Consider the following 13,706-nt stretch of genomic DNA (forward strand, 5'->3'; position numbering starts at 1 on the left):
AAGAGGAAAAAGCCTCAAGCTGAGACAGGGGAGATTCACATTAGCTTTAGAAAACATTTTTTTTCACTGTTAGGGTGGTCAGGCATTGAACAGGCTGCTCAGGGAGGTGGTGCAGTCACCATTCCTGGACATGAGGCATCTGGATCTGACACTGGGTGATGTGTTTTAGTGGTTCAGGGGTTACTGCTGGGGTGGATGGTTGGACTGGATAGTCTTGAGGGTCTCTTCCAGCCTTGACGATTCCATGATTCTGTGAACTTGCTGCCACAGGCTAGGGTGGAAGCAGACAGCACCACAGCATCAAAAAGAGTTGCAACAAATTAATGAAAGTTTAAATAAAGAGGCACTACATAGAGAACTTTTAATAGTCTTGTATATGTCAGCTGGAAATGCTGGAGGACTATCATGGAAATGAATCTTAGGAAAGCACCAACCTCCTGCATTTTCTAATGACATTGTTGGAGACATAAGGGTGGGCTGCACGGACCAGTGCTTATCCAGTAGGGCATTTATTATGTTTTACAGGCCACTTGAGCTTTTCTTCACAGAAGTAACTATTACTAATGTGTGTAGGCAGTATTTGTCTGAGTTTGTCTCTCTGAACATGAGAAGGACAGGAAATAAGCAGACCAATCCACCCCAGGGCAAAACATGTGCTAAAATTCTGTGAACAGCAGCAGGAGTGATGCATCACTCTCAAGAGCGTGTCAGACCCACACTGCCCTCCAGATTCAAACCATTGTCTCACTGTCAAATTAAACCCAAAGCACTGACTAATAGGGAAGATCATTTTCCAAAAGGCTTTTGAAAGTTTTTCTAGAAGGGCTGTGAGATGTCTGCTGTTCTTATCTGAGGGTACCTCCTGGATGCAGCAGTACACAGACTGCTCATAAAGATGTTATTCCTTCTGTAGGCTTCTCCCTTCCCCTGATGCCTCTTTTTTTGGGGGGGGGGGGGGGGGGGGGGGGGGGCTATTAATCATGTACACAGCTGGACTTCTGGGCCTATGAAGGATAGAGGTACAGGACACCCTGACTCACAACAGCACTTCTCTTCACCTCTTGATTTTGGACAGTCTCACCCTGTGGGACACTGATTTTTTTACACTGTCTGTAAGAATTTGCTTGCTTGCACTCCTAGTCCAGAATTTACAGCTTCCATAGAGGGATCTATCTTAAGAAATGGCCTCTGTTTGGACTTACTGTGTGTCTTCCCCAGTCCTCACTGCAGCCTGAGTTATCTGAAACAGGCCAATACAATCAGACCTACTAATTTAGTTGTGTCATCATAAATTAGGGATGCATGCTCCCCATCACGGCAACACAAGGCCAGAAGTGCTGGAAGAGACAACAGTGTGGTTCTGCCAACAGAGCAACTGAGCAGTAGCAGGCCAGGGTGACCTGTAATTACTGAGCCCATGCTACTCAAAAGAAATCGATAGATTGAGTCAGCTCCCAGATTTTGCAGAATCTCAGCAGAAATGGAGAAAACTGTTTCATGCATGTGTATTACTCTACCTGTATTTTTCCTGCACTCTTGCAGATTGCATTTCTGGTATTTTGTGGGCTTGGCTTTATCCACACACATACTGTCATCTTCAGTTTCATTAGTTTCTGTATTCATGCATTTCACAGTTCTCTGCTGAATGCCCCCTCCACAAGAAACAGCACACTGAAAGAGTAATTTTAACATATGTAAATTTTTTTTACATGGAAATTTTGTAATACAGCAATATTTGAGCTGTGATGTGACAGGGAAGCTAAAACTGCCTTATGACCCAGAAGCAATGCCATTGCAGTACTCTGTGTACTGTATGCTCCATCCCGGCACCTCCAAGGTGCATTTTGGCCAGATTTGGCAGGATACAGTGGAGGGTAAATGGTATAAATACAGCATCTTGGAATATGTAAACAGGGGGAGAGGACTGTTTTCTACAGACGAAAAGGATGACTTGCAATGCCAGTCCTACAGTATAAGAGGCTTGTAAACCAAATTCAAACAAATTAGGATGGTTTTTGCTTCCTGTGTTTTCTGACTATCGAAGTTAAACATGAATAATCAATTCCAATGTTAGGCCAATAAATGACCAAGCTAAGATTAAAAAAAAACAAAACCAAAAAAACCCAATAACGTTTTGTTTCTTTCCTGGCTTTTAAACAGAGGTTACCCTTTCTTTATGACCCACAAAGAATGGCCAGCTGCTTGTTCTGACATCACACAGAAGGCCATAAAACCCAAACACTTTTAAAATATCTGCCTGTACAATTCTGTAAATTTACTTAATTCTTGTGACTTCCCAGATCGTCTGAGAATCCCAATTAGTTTTAATTTTTTTCCCCTACAGATAAATAGTGCCAGCAGATAAATGAGATAAAGAATTCAGCAGATAGAGAATGTCAGCTAACAAAGCACAAGAAATGAAGACAGGAGTGGAACCTCTGAAATTTTTCTGCAAATTATCCCCTTTCTAATGTGTATCTCTGTACATGAAGCACAATAGTACTGCATGAGGTAGACTTTAATATCTTAGGTATTCCTGCAACAACTTTATATTGATGTTCAAAATATTTTTAAAAAGTAAAATTATTAATGAATATATCAATATGGGATTAATAAATAAGTATAATAGTTGCATAATAGTTTGGTATTCTGTTACTCATTTTATGTGCTTCACTTCCATATTTAAGTGTTACACTGACTCTACATTACATTATAGTCATGTTCTATCTAATGGCTTTGTGTTAGAACCAACTCATTGACTTTTCTGTGTTAAATGAGACTCCAATGTTTACTGATCTGTGGCTCCTTCTTTTAGCATTCCTTCAATATTCCATTATGCTGTGAGGAGTACTTGTAATGTATGCAATGTTTATTAAGGAAAGTGAAGGGAAAGGTTTATTAGATATATTAGTTTCTTTATAGATAAATATGTATAGCAGATACTGGAAGATTCCCCAAAGATACACCTCATATTTCTCAATAAGATTTCCAGGTACTAAGTAGGAGGCTATTGGTCAAAATTCAGAATTTCTCTTTGTGTGGGCAAGTACACAAATTCCCCAAAGTTGTTTTGAGAATCACCCGATCCCCTCCAATAGCCTCTAACAGTGAAAAATTTCAAACATGCAGTGGAAGAATGTTAATGGTAAAACTCCTTTGTTCTTAGACAAGACAAAAGATCCCAATGACTTCCAATGACATCTAATACAGCAACAAAAACCAGAAGCTACATTATCTGTCACCTGAAGGAACTGGCAGGGGCTGGCTATGAAATGTGCAGTAATGTTTTCAGAAGTTCTTCTCTTGCAGCTTCAGCTGTGCACAAGAAACTGTATTTGCCACAGGTGCTGAGGTTCAGAGACAAGTGGATAGTATGACCAAATATGGCCAACTCATGACAAATAAAACAGAAATAAACTGAATCCTACCGGGCTCCAGGCCTGGTGTGTCCACTGAGTGCAAGGCTGCCTGTTACACGATGCAGTGGCATCAGGTCTCTTGGCCCAGTCACAGCGCCCTTCCCGCGGGCAGGAGATGCGCCGCTCCTGCTGGCCACCACCACACGTCCTCGAACACTGGCAACAGAGGGGTACAGTCACAGGTGGGAAAGGATGACAAACCAGAAACAGACCACAAAGATGGTTGTTCATTTAGAAATGTGGGGCCACAGATAACAAGGACCCAGGGTCACAGGCCTATGGTTTTAGAAAGATGTACAGGCTTGCCCGCACATCAAGTCCTAAAGTCCAGACATGAAGAAAAGCTCTGCACTGAGACACTTGTTCTATGTGCTTGGAAGGAGACTGAGAAGAAGCTGCCACATGGGGAAAAGCTGTTCCTGGCTCATACTACTGCAAGGACTAAAGGTCAGAGTAGAAGTGGCTACACAGAACAGGCAACACGGAACTGCTCATCACCAACAGCAGTAGCATCTCTAACAAGAATTACAGTAGAAGTCATATGTCAGCAGGATTAATCTGTAATATCGACTGAAGACACAACAAGTTCATAAGATGCAGCATCTCACTTTTTATGAGGTGGCTGGGGACATTAAAATTCAATCCATAAAAGAATTGAACTCTTTGGCAGTAAAAGTGTCATACAAAGATAGAGACCCAGGTTAATTTTTAAACATTCTTCTGTCCACATTCTAGAATTATTTATTCACTGATTTTTCACTATTATTTACTAAGTCTTTAATAGAGTCTGCTTGAAATACACAAAGTATTTTATACTCTGACATGAAAACTGGTTTCAAATATACTTTGAATAATGCATTGTTATTGTCCTACAAGGAATTGCACCCCTATGGACAGAACAATATACCTGACACCTGATAACTGAACCCTTTCAATCCATTTCTATCCAGTGTCCTTGGGATGAGGTCAACTTTCAGAGTTGGACTAGTGTTTTTATAAATATTTTAGGTGGCAAACAAATGCAATCATTCCATTATTTTTATTATTCCCCCCCCTGCTGATTGCTTTGACAGCACACCCTGGTCTCCTCCAGGTGTGATTTTTTAGTGCCCTGTAAAGAAAATGTGATGACCTCCCTTAAAATCCCAAAGCATTAGGTCCACAGGGCTGCAAACATTGTGACACATTCTCCAGAGCTGCTTTCAGTGGGGTTAAATTCTAAAATATAATCAGGCCACATGCTTTAGCTGACATAAATATGTGTCTGGCTGCCTCTGAGTTGGTTGGCACAGATTTGTGTTACAAAGGGACCCAAAAGTCAGATTTATCTTATGTCTGGTCTAAGCCTTTGCTCCATAAAATTTCAGTCCAAAAGTGTAAAGAACATTCCAAATTTGCCATAATGGGAAGGCAAGATTAAAACAGCAGCAAAAAGGATTAATCTAAATGAACCGCATTTACTGATCCAATAGGATAGCTACAACAAATTTTCTTCCAGGCCATCTGCCTCTCCCCTTCAGGACGTGGTAATTTAAAGTTCCAGCTGTAAGAATGATTTTGTGAAGCCTTATGAACACCTGTGCTAATTTTTGCTGTAGCCATGCACAAGAACTCACCAGCTGCATGTCTTCCTTGGAGCACAGTTTTACCTGACAACATGGGATCCAACAGCTGCTGTTACCTGAAAGGAGACTGCTGACTCACAAAGCGTCTTTTAAGGAACAGTACCTCACTCCAGGGCTCCACATGCCATTGCAAGCAAGGTTCTGTGTTACAACTAGTGCTGAGCTGTGGTTTATAGCCATGTAACTGGCAATGGAAAGGCCTGAGCAGCCGCTTTTCCCCAACATCAATGCAGTGAACGTCTCGGGTCTTGAAGCCTCCGCTGCAGTTCACAGAGCACTGTAGACAAAACAGAGAGGGGCACATCTCCACATGATGAGCCCTGCTGAGGGGCTGTACCTTCCCCAGTCACAGAGCAGGAGGACAGCCTGAGCTTTGAGCACCCTGAACAGAAGGAATTTCCAGGTTACTGTAACACCAACTTGTTGTGAGGCTTAAACGCTGTGGCTTTCCTCACAACTGCCAGGAACATGCCCTGTAAGTACTTCCCCTGCTACACTGCTATGGCCATTAATAACATGGATACATATCTACTTGGGAAATCTTGCCAGCTATTTCCAAAAATGTCATAGTGAAAGAGTCATAATGCAATAAATACAAAAAATGGATTCTGTATGCAGCGATATTGTCAGTTCCTTAGCTGCTTCAGAGAGAGGAAGGGAGCGAGTAGCAGTTCCCACTCTCAGTTTCCTTGCACTTCCATGGCACCAGGACAATTCATACCCCAAGAGCAGCCTCAGTTTGACAAGGTGGGAGGGAAGAAAGAGGCATCCTGAGCCTCACTCAGCCTGTGAAATCACTGCCCAGCTTAGAGCTCTGCTGAGGAGCTAAGCGAACCCTTCCAGTCTCCTTTTTCTAGCCAGAGCTTCTTCCAAGCCTCATGCAGCATCACCAGGTCCCCTCTCCAGGCACCAAAACTAAGGACCTTTCCTGCTCTTGATGAAGAACTGAATTTGCTACCCCAGGGATAAGGAAAAATACACATTTTGTCTTCAAGCAGAATTAAAGCCAATTCCAACTGCACCACTGAAAGCTTCTCAGATCACCTTTCACTCAGATCACCTTTCACCTACCACTATGATGCAATAGCAACTGATGCTGTTTTCCTTTGCATAAATAAGCATCTTTTAGTTGAGCAAGGAACCTGAATGTAATACTTCCCCTAGGAGATGAAGAATGGATGGAAAGGGAATCCTTACTCTTGTCCACAGGACAGGTTTCTGTCTCTCTGGATAGAAACAGTGGACAGAAATGACTCCGTAAGAAACTGAGTACAACAGTCTCAAGACATATGCAAATTATATCTGGCATTAAACACAGACTCTAAGATTTAGTCTGAAGCACCTTTCTTTTAGGGGAGGGAAAAAAATTAAATGAGAGTAGAAAACAGAAAAAGCTCTACTGCAGAAGCAGGGAACCCAGACATGTTGCTGTGACAACATGTCTTCAAAATATTTGAAATGAGTAACAAAAAACAATTGCCACTTGTAAAGCAAGCAAAAGTTAACCTTTTTTAATATATGAAACTTTAATTAGGTTTGTATAGTTCACTTGATGGAAAAAATGGAGGGTAACACAAATCTGATAGGAGAAGTGTCTTGCCTCAAACTTGTTTCATAACTGGTCTGACATTTTAAAAATTTGCTTCCTGTTATATTTTATCATTAAACCTGATTGCTAGCTATTTTTGTGACATGAACATGATTCACTAGTTGCAAGAGCAATGACATTTATGAAGAAAAAGTGAAGGTGAAATTGCCCTACTGCAGCTGGGAGGGCAGGATGTCTATGTATCTCTTAAAATTAATTTCAAAGGCTTAAATGTAGTTATGTAAAGCCTTGGCCTTTCCTGAACTTTCTAAAGAGGCATGTAATTCCTGTACAAATCAATTTTATGTCTAAGAGCTCAATAATAACACAGGTTTTGTAACAATAACCTTTTATTTGTATCAATCTGCCCTCCAGCCCAATGGCAACATTGTCCACAGAAATTATCTATACTGAAGAAGTTTGAGACACCTATCTTTTTCCTTATTAAATCAACAATATTTAAAACAATATTTTGTAGCTTATCTCTTTTTAGTCTTGAAAAATAACCTGTGGTTTGAAACTCAATTTTCAGACTGCATGAAGACAAAATGTAATAAGCTTCAAGAAGTCACCTAAGTCCTTCCAGGTGCTTTCCACACAGCTTAAAATATCAAAATGGGACCCAAGCACAATTCTTTGGATTCCACTTAGCACCCTGGACACTCTTCTTCCCTTGAACAGGCCATGGGTACAAAACTAGGATCCAAACAGAATCCTACACAGAGCTGACTTAAGAGGTTACATGAATGGGGAACAGACCATGGCAAGAGACAGCACATGGGTGAGAAGGAAAATGACAACTTCCTTTCCCAAATTCCCACTGCCTCTTAAAATTAGGATCTGTCCCTGGAGGCAGAGATTTAAAAGATGCCACAAGCAACTATGTACAGCGCTGCCCTGTCAGCTCCACAGAACATGAGCAGTGAGTCCTGCTTTGGCTCTAGATGCAAGAGTTAATGAGCACAACCCACCACAGGAAGAACAAAATTCACAGCAGATGTGTTTCCAGATATAACTTGGTCAGGAAATTAGTACATTAGTGCTGAATGGTCAACTGGGAATCATGTATGCATTCACTGAGTAAATAATTGCTTTAAAAATGAAATATTTAGAGTTTCATACCCACTGAAATTTGCAAGCATACTGTTCATACACAGCTTTGAATGAAGTTACCTTGCTCCAATTTCCTGTTTTCCAGCTAGCACATGGGCGGAGATAACATCTCCTTGCAGGGTCAGGCTTTTTCATGTTCTGACAGTCAGATGTGTTCCTGCTGCTGCACTCCACATGTCTCCAGAAAGCCCCCATTCCACAGGTCGTAGAGCACTGCACACGGGCAAGAGGAGAGCCCAGGGGCAAACTCAACATTAGTACATCATTCTGGAAACAATCGTGGAACCTAAATATAAATATCTAGAGCAATTTTAGATTACAGATGTTATCAGAGATACCCAAAAGAAGATTTGAAATTCACCCAAACTTTACTTAATATTCTAAAGGGGGGCTTTTTTTTTGTTGTTTCTTAGGACAATACCAATCCTGATTTATACTACTATACGATCCTTTTTTTGGCAAACTCCTGCTTACCAAGATATTCTAAATCTGTACCAGCTGTTCCACTGTTTTCTTCTGTTATCTTTGGGGATCCAAAGTAAAATGTTATTGCATCCAGTCTTCAGCATATTCCCTCTCTACACCTAATACTGCTGATGAGAGAGTCAGCTAATTGAATGCATGATGCTGAAAATGTTAAATAAATATGTGAGAATCTTAGGAAAAGTGTACAGGAAAATGTTTCTCTAAATCATTATTTCAAAAGTGGTTAAGTGTTTTCAACATCTGGGAGAATTTTTGTGTCTGAGGAAAGAGAATATTGATTCTTCCAGTCCATATCCCAAGAATGCACACTCCTCAGAAAAAATCCCAAACATTGTCATTGTATTCTGAAGCAGGAGGGGTTGAAAAGTGGTTGGAGACACCCATTTACCTTTTTCTGCCTGAGAAAGGGTGGGTCAGTGAGCTATACATGCAGAGCCAAATTCCACACACACTAAGCAGCCTGTAGCTGGCACGAGAAACAGCTTAAATAATCTTGGATTAAGTTAGCCAAACGATGAAGAGAGCAAATGCTATTGTGTGGTTCGAGCTCCCTGTGGGGCAGTGGGAAAGTTAAATACAGAACACTGAATAAGTGTCCTTGGAAAAATAAGGAAAGTTAAGCTGAAGCTAAGGCAGGAAAAAAAATCAACACTGGAGATGTTTGATCTCATGGCAATTCCTGGGATGCGTGTCCAAGTGGCCACAAAGGTCCTCTTAAAGGAACTGCATACCACTGTTCTGTTTTGCCTAGTGACACACCTATCCAAGGCAATTTTTCTGACTGAGAGGACAAACTGCCCTTGTCTTGCTTTCTGATGGCTTGATAACTTCCCCAGCTTTGCTACACCAGCCTGACAACATCAAGAAGCTGTTGTCACAACACCGAAGGGATGCTTAAGTCTTGGACTAAAGCCTTTTCTGAGCACATGTGAAAAGAGCAAAGGTGACTCCATGGATGACACTGGGTAGATCACATTGAGGAAGATTTATGTTCTTGTGTGAGGAAGGTGAAACAGCAGGATTCTTTCATACCCTGTTGTGTGCAGGCACAGGGTCAAGAGAGAAAGGCATGATACTTCAAATGGTTTCAGAATAAAGCCTGACCTTCCCTGACTGTGGTTTGATGCTAAATAAGTTTCTGAAGACATACTGCTTTTCCCTTTGTCATTTGGGAACCAAAATTTCCTCTTGGTACAGCTGATGTCAGTCACAGAGGGAGAAAGTTAAAGTAACTTTACATGACCAACAGAAGAATGAGATGACCAATATTAGAATGAGATGATCTGCTGGTAATGGAGTATCTCTGCTACCCAGAAAGCTCTTGGAAAGGGAAAAGTGACAGCCCAGAATGGCCCAGGAAAGTAGTAGGAAAGAAGTAAAATTTACAGACAAGCACTGGTGGAAATGGGCACTGTTCTATCCTACTCAAATTAGTGCTCTCCCTTGAGGGGACAAGTGCCAGCCTTCTTATGGGACATGTCATACCTTTCCACCTCAGTGACTATCACTACTCTTGGCACTATTTATTTACTAGTATGGATATCTCCTACAGAGCAAAGTAATGTCAAAATATTGACAGCTACTAAAAGAGAAAGAGCACAGCAAGAGCACCTATTCATCAGGGTAGGTGCAATGGTCTTGAAATACCAATGCCTTGGAGAGGTGTCATCTAGAAACAGATTCAAAGTTTTACTAAGGACAAGCAAACAGAAAGAGCAAAAATAAAGTCAGAAAACTGTAGATTGAAAATTAATTAAAAGTAATGAACAAAAAGAAAAGGTTCTGTGAATGTCAGACTCAAGGTGTGTATGTGAAATAGATAACTTTTGTTTAATGCGAAAGAGAATAGCTGATTTATTAACAGAACCATGGAATGGTTGAAATTGGAAAGGACTTTTGCTCAGGTAGGACCAGCTAGAGGCAGTTTCCCAGAACCATGTCCAGACAGCTTCAGAATATCTCCAAAGATGGAGACTTCATAAATTTTCTTTTTTATCACTTCTTCAAATTTGAAAAATGAAGTTCAATGTGCCACACTTCCCATAAAATTTATTCTAACATAAAACAACAGCTTGAATGAGAGTAGCAAAAGACTACTAAATTATTAAAGAATAACAAAGTTAGATACATTAATTATCTTCACATTGACTTCATCAATTCTGTAAAACCAACTGTATTAACCTTATCTCTACACTCATTCAAGTGTTTATTCAATAATCTTTGAACTGTTGAGAATCAATTCTTATAATAGGTTGGAAAAGTCCCAGAGGATTAGATAAGAATATCTTCCAATTTGTCTCTAGGAAAAGAAAAAGTCCTATCTGTGGTCTAATGGAATGCTTCACCCAAGCACCCTTCAAAAAGATAAAAAACCAAATTATAAAACAATCAAGATCAAAATGGCAAATGCTAACAAAGATGATAAAGCAATAGAAAAGCCCACATGGGCCCATCTAGAAGAAATAATTCAATTGAGTCTAATAACCTTTTCTGACAGGGGAACATGGCTTAATGAAAAAAGGAGCTGTCTGCTGTGATGCATTTTACATGATCCTACAAAGCGTTCTTTTAGCAAATATAAATACAGTTTAGGTAAAATAATTACAAGGTTAGTGTTCAACTAACTGAAAAACTGTAATAAAGTGGTTCTTAGTAGTTCAACGTCAAAATGAACAGACTTTTCAAAAAGGGTTCTACAGGGCTCCAAAGCCAGGCTCCCTTCAGCATTTTCATTAACTAACTGAATGAGAAAAGACAACATGCATTTAAGGCATTTGAAGATGATTACAAGCTCAGAGAGTAGGCAGGAATGCTGAAATCTGAATTCAATGACACCACACCACAATAAAAACTGTAAGAAAGCAGTAACCTGAAATAAAAAAATAGATACGAAATACTACATTTAGGGAAAACTTTTTATGCAAAAACAAACAAACAAACACACACACACACACACAGAGCTCCCAAATGTAATTGAGAACTTCTGCTGATCTAGAAATACTGTAGTAGGGATCCAGCATTTACAATGGACCACAAATTTAATACATCAAAGCAAGATGGTTACAAAACAAGACAAATATCATTTCTGCATTCACAAAGAGGGTAATACATACAATGATAAAAATTACGTGATTTTATATGCCATGTGTCCACTGGGACCACAATGAACATCCCTGATAAAAAAATATGTGACAAAACTGAAGCAAGAACTGACAAGAAAAATGAAGTCCCCAGATATTTAGAGAACACAAGGAAAATCTCAAAAGAATTTAGATGCCAGACCCCAAAAGAGTTATTTAGAAGATAATTTTCCTCCACAGTCTGCATATAAAAAAAAAATAATCCTCATTTTCAGCATGGAAGATGTTTGCTATCTATAAGGAAAATATTTCAAGGTGGATAATGAAAGAGTAGGACAATAGCATCTCTGCATGACAGGCCTTTGCTCAGTCTGTGGGGGCTTGGGGACACAACCATTCCCTTGATCTTCTCTTGTAGGGTCTTGCACTCAAGCAGATCTAAACGCAGGTCTTCTCTTGGAGGGATTTCTGCAGGAGGGAATGCTTCACCTGTCCCACTAGAATATGGGAAGCTAAGGCCATTCTCACCTGGCCACAGGAAGGCACAAGCTGAAAGCTCAAATTGCCATCAGGAGTACATGTCCTGAATAAGTGCTGATGTGCTGAGGGCAGAGCAGGGGTCTTATCCACTGTCTGCATCCAACACCTGCATCTCAGGGGTCTAGGTATGCCTCCACTGACATAAGACACATTTAGTAATTTCATGCTGTCCTTTTTGGCCCTGAATTTCTGCATTTCTATGATTGTGAATCATTACGAGCGGACCCAAGAGCAAACAGGTACACAGAAACAGACCTTGGATAGCATTCTCCATCAGCACTGAAACACAGAGGCAGATCAACACTAGGAGGTTTCCTGATCTGACCCTCTTTAGTTTGGTAAAACAGGCCAATAAAAAATGAGATGATTAGTTCAGATGCCAACATCTCTCACTTTAGGTGTCATGAGTTCAAGAATATAAAATCCTTTAGCATAAAAGGAACTCTGTTTACATAAAAATAAAACTTTACAGTGGGAAGGGTATTAAATAAAAGCTGGTAAATTATGGCCAGGCCCCATGATGACTGTATTCATTCTCTGTAAGCTACCTTATCTTAGATATCCCAAGTTACCACCTTTTTTTGTGATAAGTATTTCATATTGAGACAGACACAGAAAATTGTGACAAACTAAGAAACTCCATTTCCTCAGCAGTGTTTCCGACAGCTGCTCACACTCTCCACTTATGAGCAAAATATAACTTACCTCACTCCAATTGCCTACTATCCAGTAGGCATCACTGGGCAAACTGTTGGATGTTATCACATGACTGTTGTCTGTGACATTCATTAAAACACTCTCAGATGCTGCACTTTGGCTGCTCAGAGCATGCTTGGGAGCTGAGGATTGTGTGCTAGAGGTTATGGTGTCAGGCAGCTTTATTTCTTCTCTGCTGTCAGTCTGGTCTCTTGGTGCACGACCAAGCTCTGCGGGCATTTCTGTAACCAGTGCTTGTGGCGTTGTTACCTCTACAACAGGCACATCAACTTGCAGACTGACATCATTTGCTGCTGTTGGAAATGCCAGCCCTGGTGCAGCTCTGCCAACAGGACTGAGCACAGAAAGGTCTCGGTGATGAGATGCTGGTGGGGTCTGAGTGACAGGAGAGGCAGTGTCCAAGGCTGTGCTTCTGGTCCTGATTTCAGGATTGAGTTCAGTGCTGTAAAAGAGATCAGCTGCTTTCTTGCTGACTCCAAGCGGCCCATCAGTGTTGTCAGATTCCTCAGTTAAGTAATCATAGCTGGAAGTTATTTCTGGATTACTGGTAAAAGAGGAAACAGGAGCATCCTCACTTCTTTGCATCTCACTCTCTGCAGTAGAAACTGGCTCACTTTTAGAAGTATTTTCAGCATGCCTTATAATTTCAGTACTTAAGCTGTTATGATGATAAGGCCATGAAGTACTATTTTGATATGAGCTATTTTCAGTAGAAACAACTGGGTAATTGTAAACATCACTTGATTCAGTAAAATTGCTTTGTAATGTCCTGTTAGCTGCTCCCTCTTTTCCTGAGACATTGACCAAACCAGAGGACGTAGGCAAACAGGGAGTTGCACTTTCATGCTTGGGTATTTTTGTTGTTGCATGGAACCTGGGGTTTGGTCCAGGTATTCTGGGAGGAAGACTCCGTTTAGGGTTGGCAGTTGTTTTTCTGATTATGATCTTCCCCCTTCTGGGTGCCTGTGGGGGAATCAGAAATCTTCCAGCAGAAGGGCATTGCTGAAGACCACACAGGGCCTTAGAGTTTGGTCTCTTGGAACTATCACACGGCTCATCATTATTTTTGGCACAAGTGACATTACGAGTCCTTATTCCACCACCACAAGTGACTGTGCACTGCAAATGAAACAGAATT

The 13,706-nt window shown here is 40.7% G+C and overlaps 1 protein-coding gene across 4 annotated transcripts in view; it reads right to left on the reverse strand.

Annotated features, from left to right (window-relative positions):
• ADAMTS12 (ADAM metallopeptidase with thrombospondin type 1 motif 12) overlaps positions 1 to 13,706 on the reverse strand; it is a 145,905-nt gene that overhangs the window by 4,889 nt on the left and 127,310 nt on the right. For 3 of the 4 annotated variants that reach the window (XM_038124209.1, XM_038124210.1, XM_038124211.1), the window contains 5 exons: positions 12,557 to 13,687; positions 7,806 to 7,958; positions 5,148 to 5,321; positions 3,429 to 3,575; positions 1,518 to 1,671 (listed from right to left, as the gene is read on the reverse strand). In XM_038124209.1, coding sequence (XP_037980137.1) covers positions 1,518 to 1,671; positions 3,429 to 3,575; positions 5,148 to 5,321; positions 7,806 to 7,958; positions 12,557 to 13,687 — 1,759 coding nt within the window. Of the gene's footprint in view, positions 1 to 1,517; positions 1,672 to 3,428; positions 3,576 to 5,035; positions 5,322 to 7,805; positions 7,959 to 12,556; positions 13,688 to 13,706 lie in introns of those variants that run through there. The other variant, XR_005255241.1, reaches the window with a different exon arrangement.

The sequence above is a fragment of the Motacilla alba genome, chromosome Z (assembly GCF_015832195.1).
Source record: "Motacilla alba alba isolate MOTALB_02 chromosome Z, Motacilla_alba_V1.0_pri, whole genome shotgun sequence".
In the NCBI taxonomy this organism is placed as follows: Eukaryota; Metazoa; Chordata; class Aves; order Passeriformes; family Motacillidae; genus Motacilla; species Motacilla alba.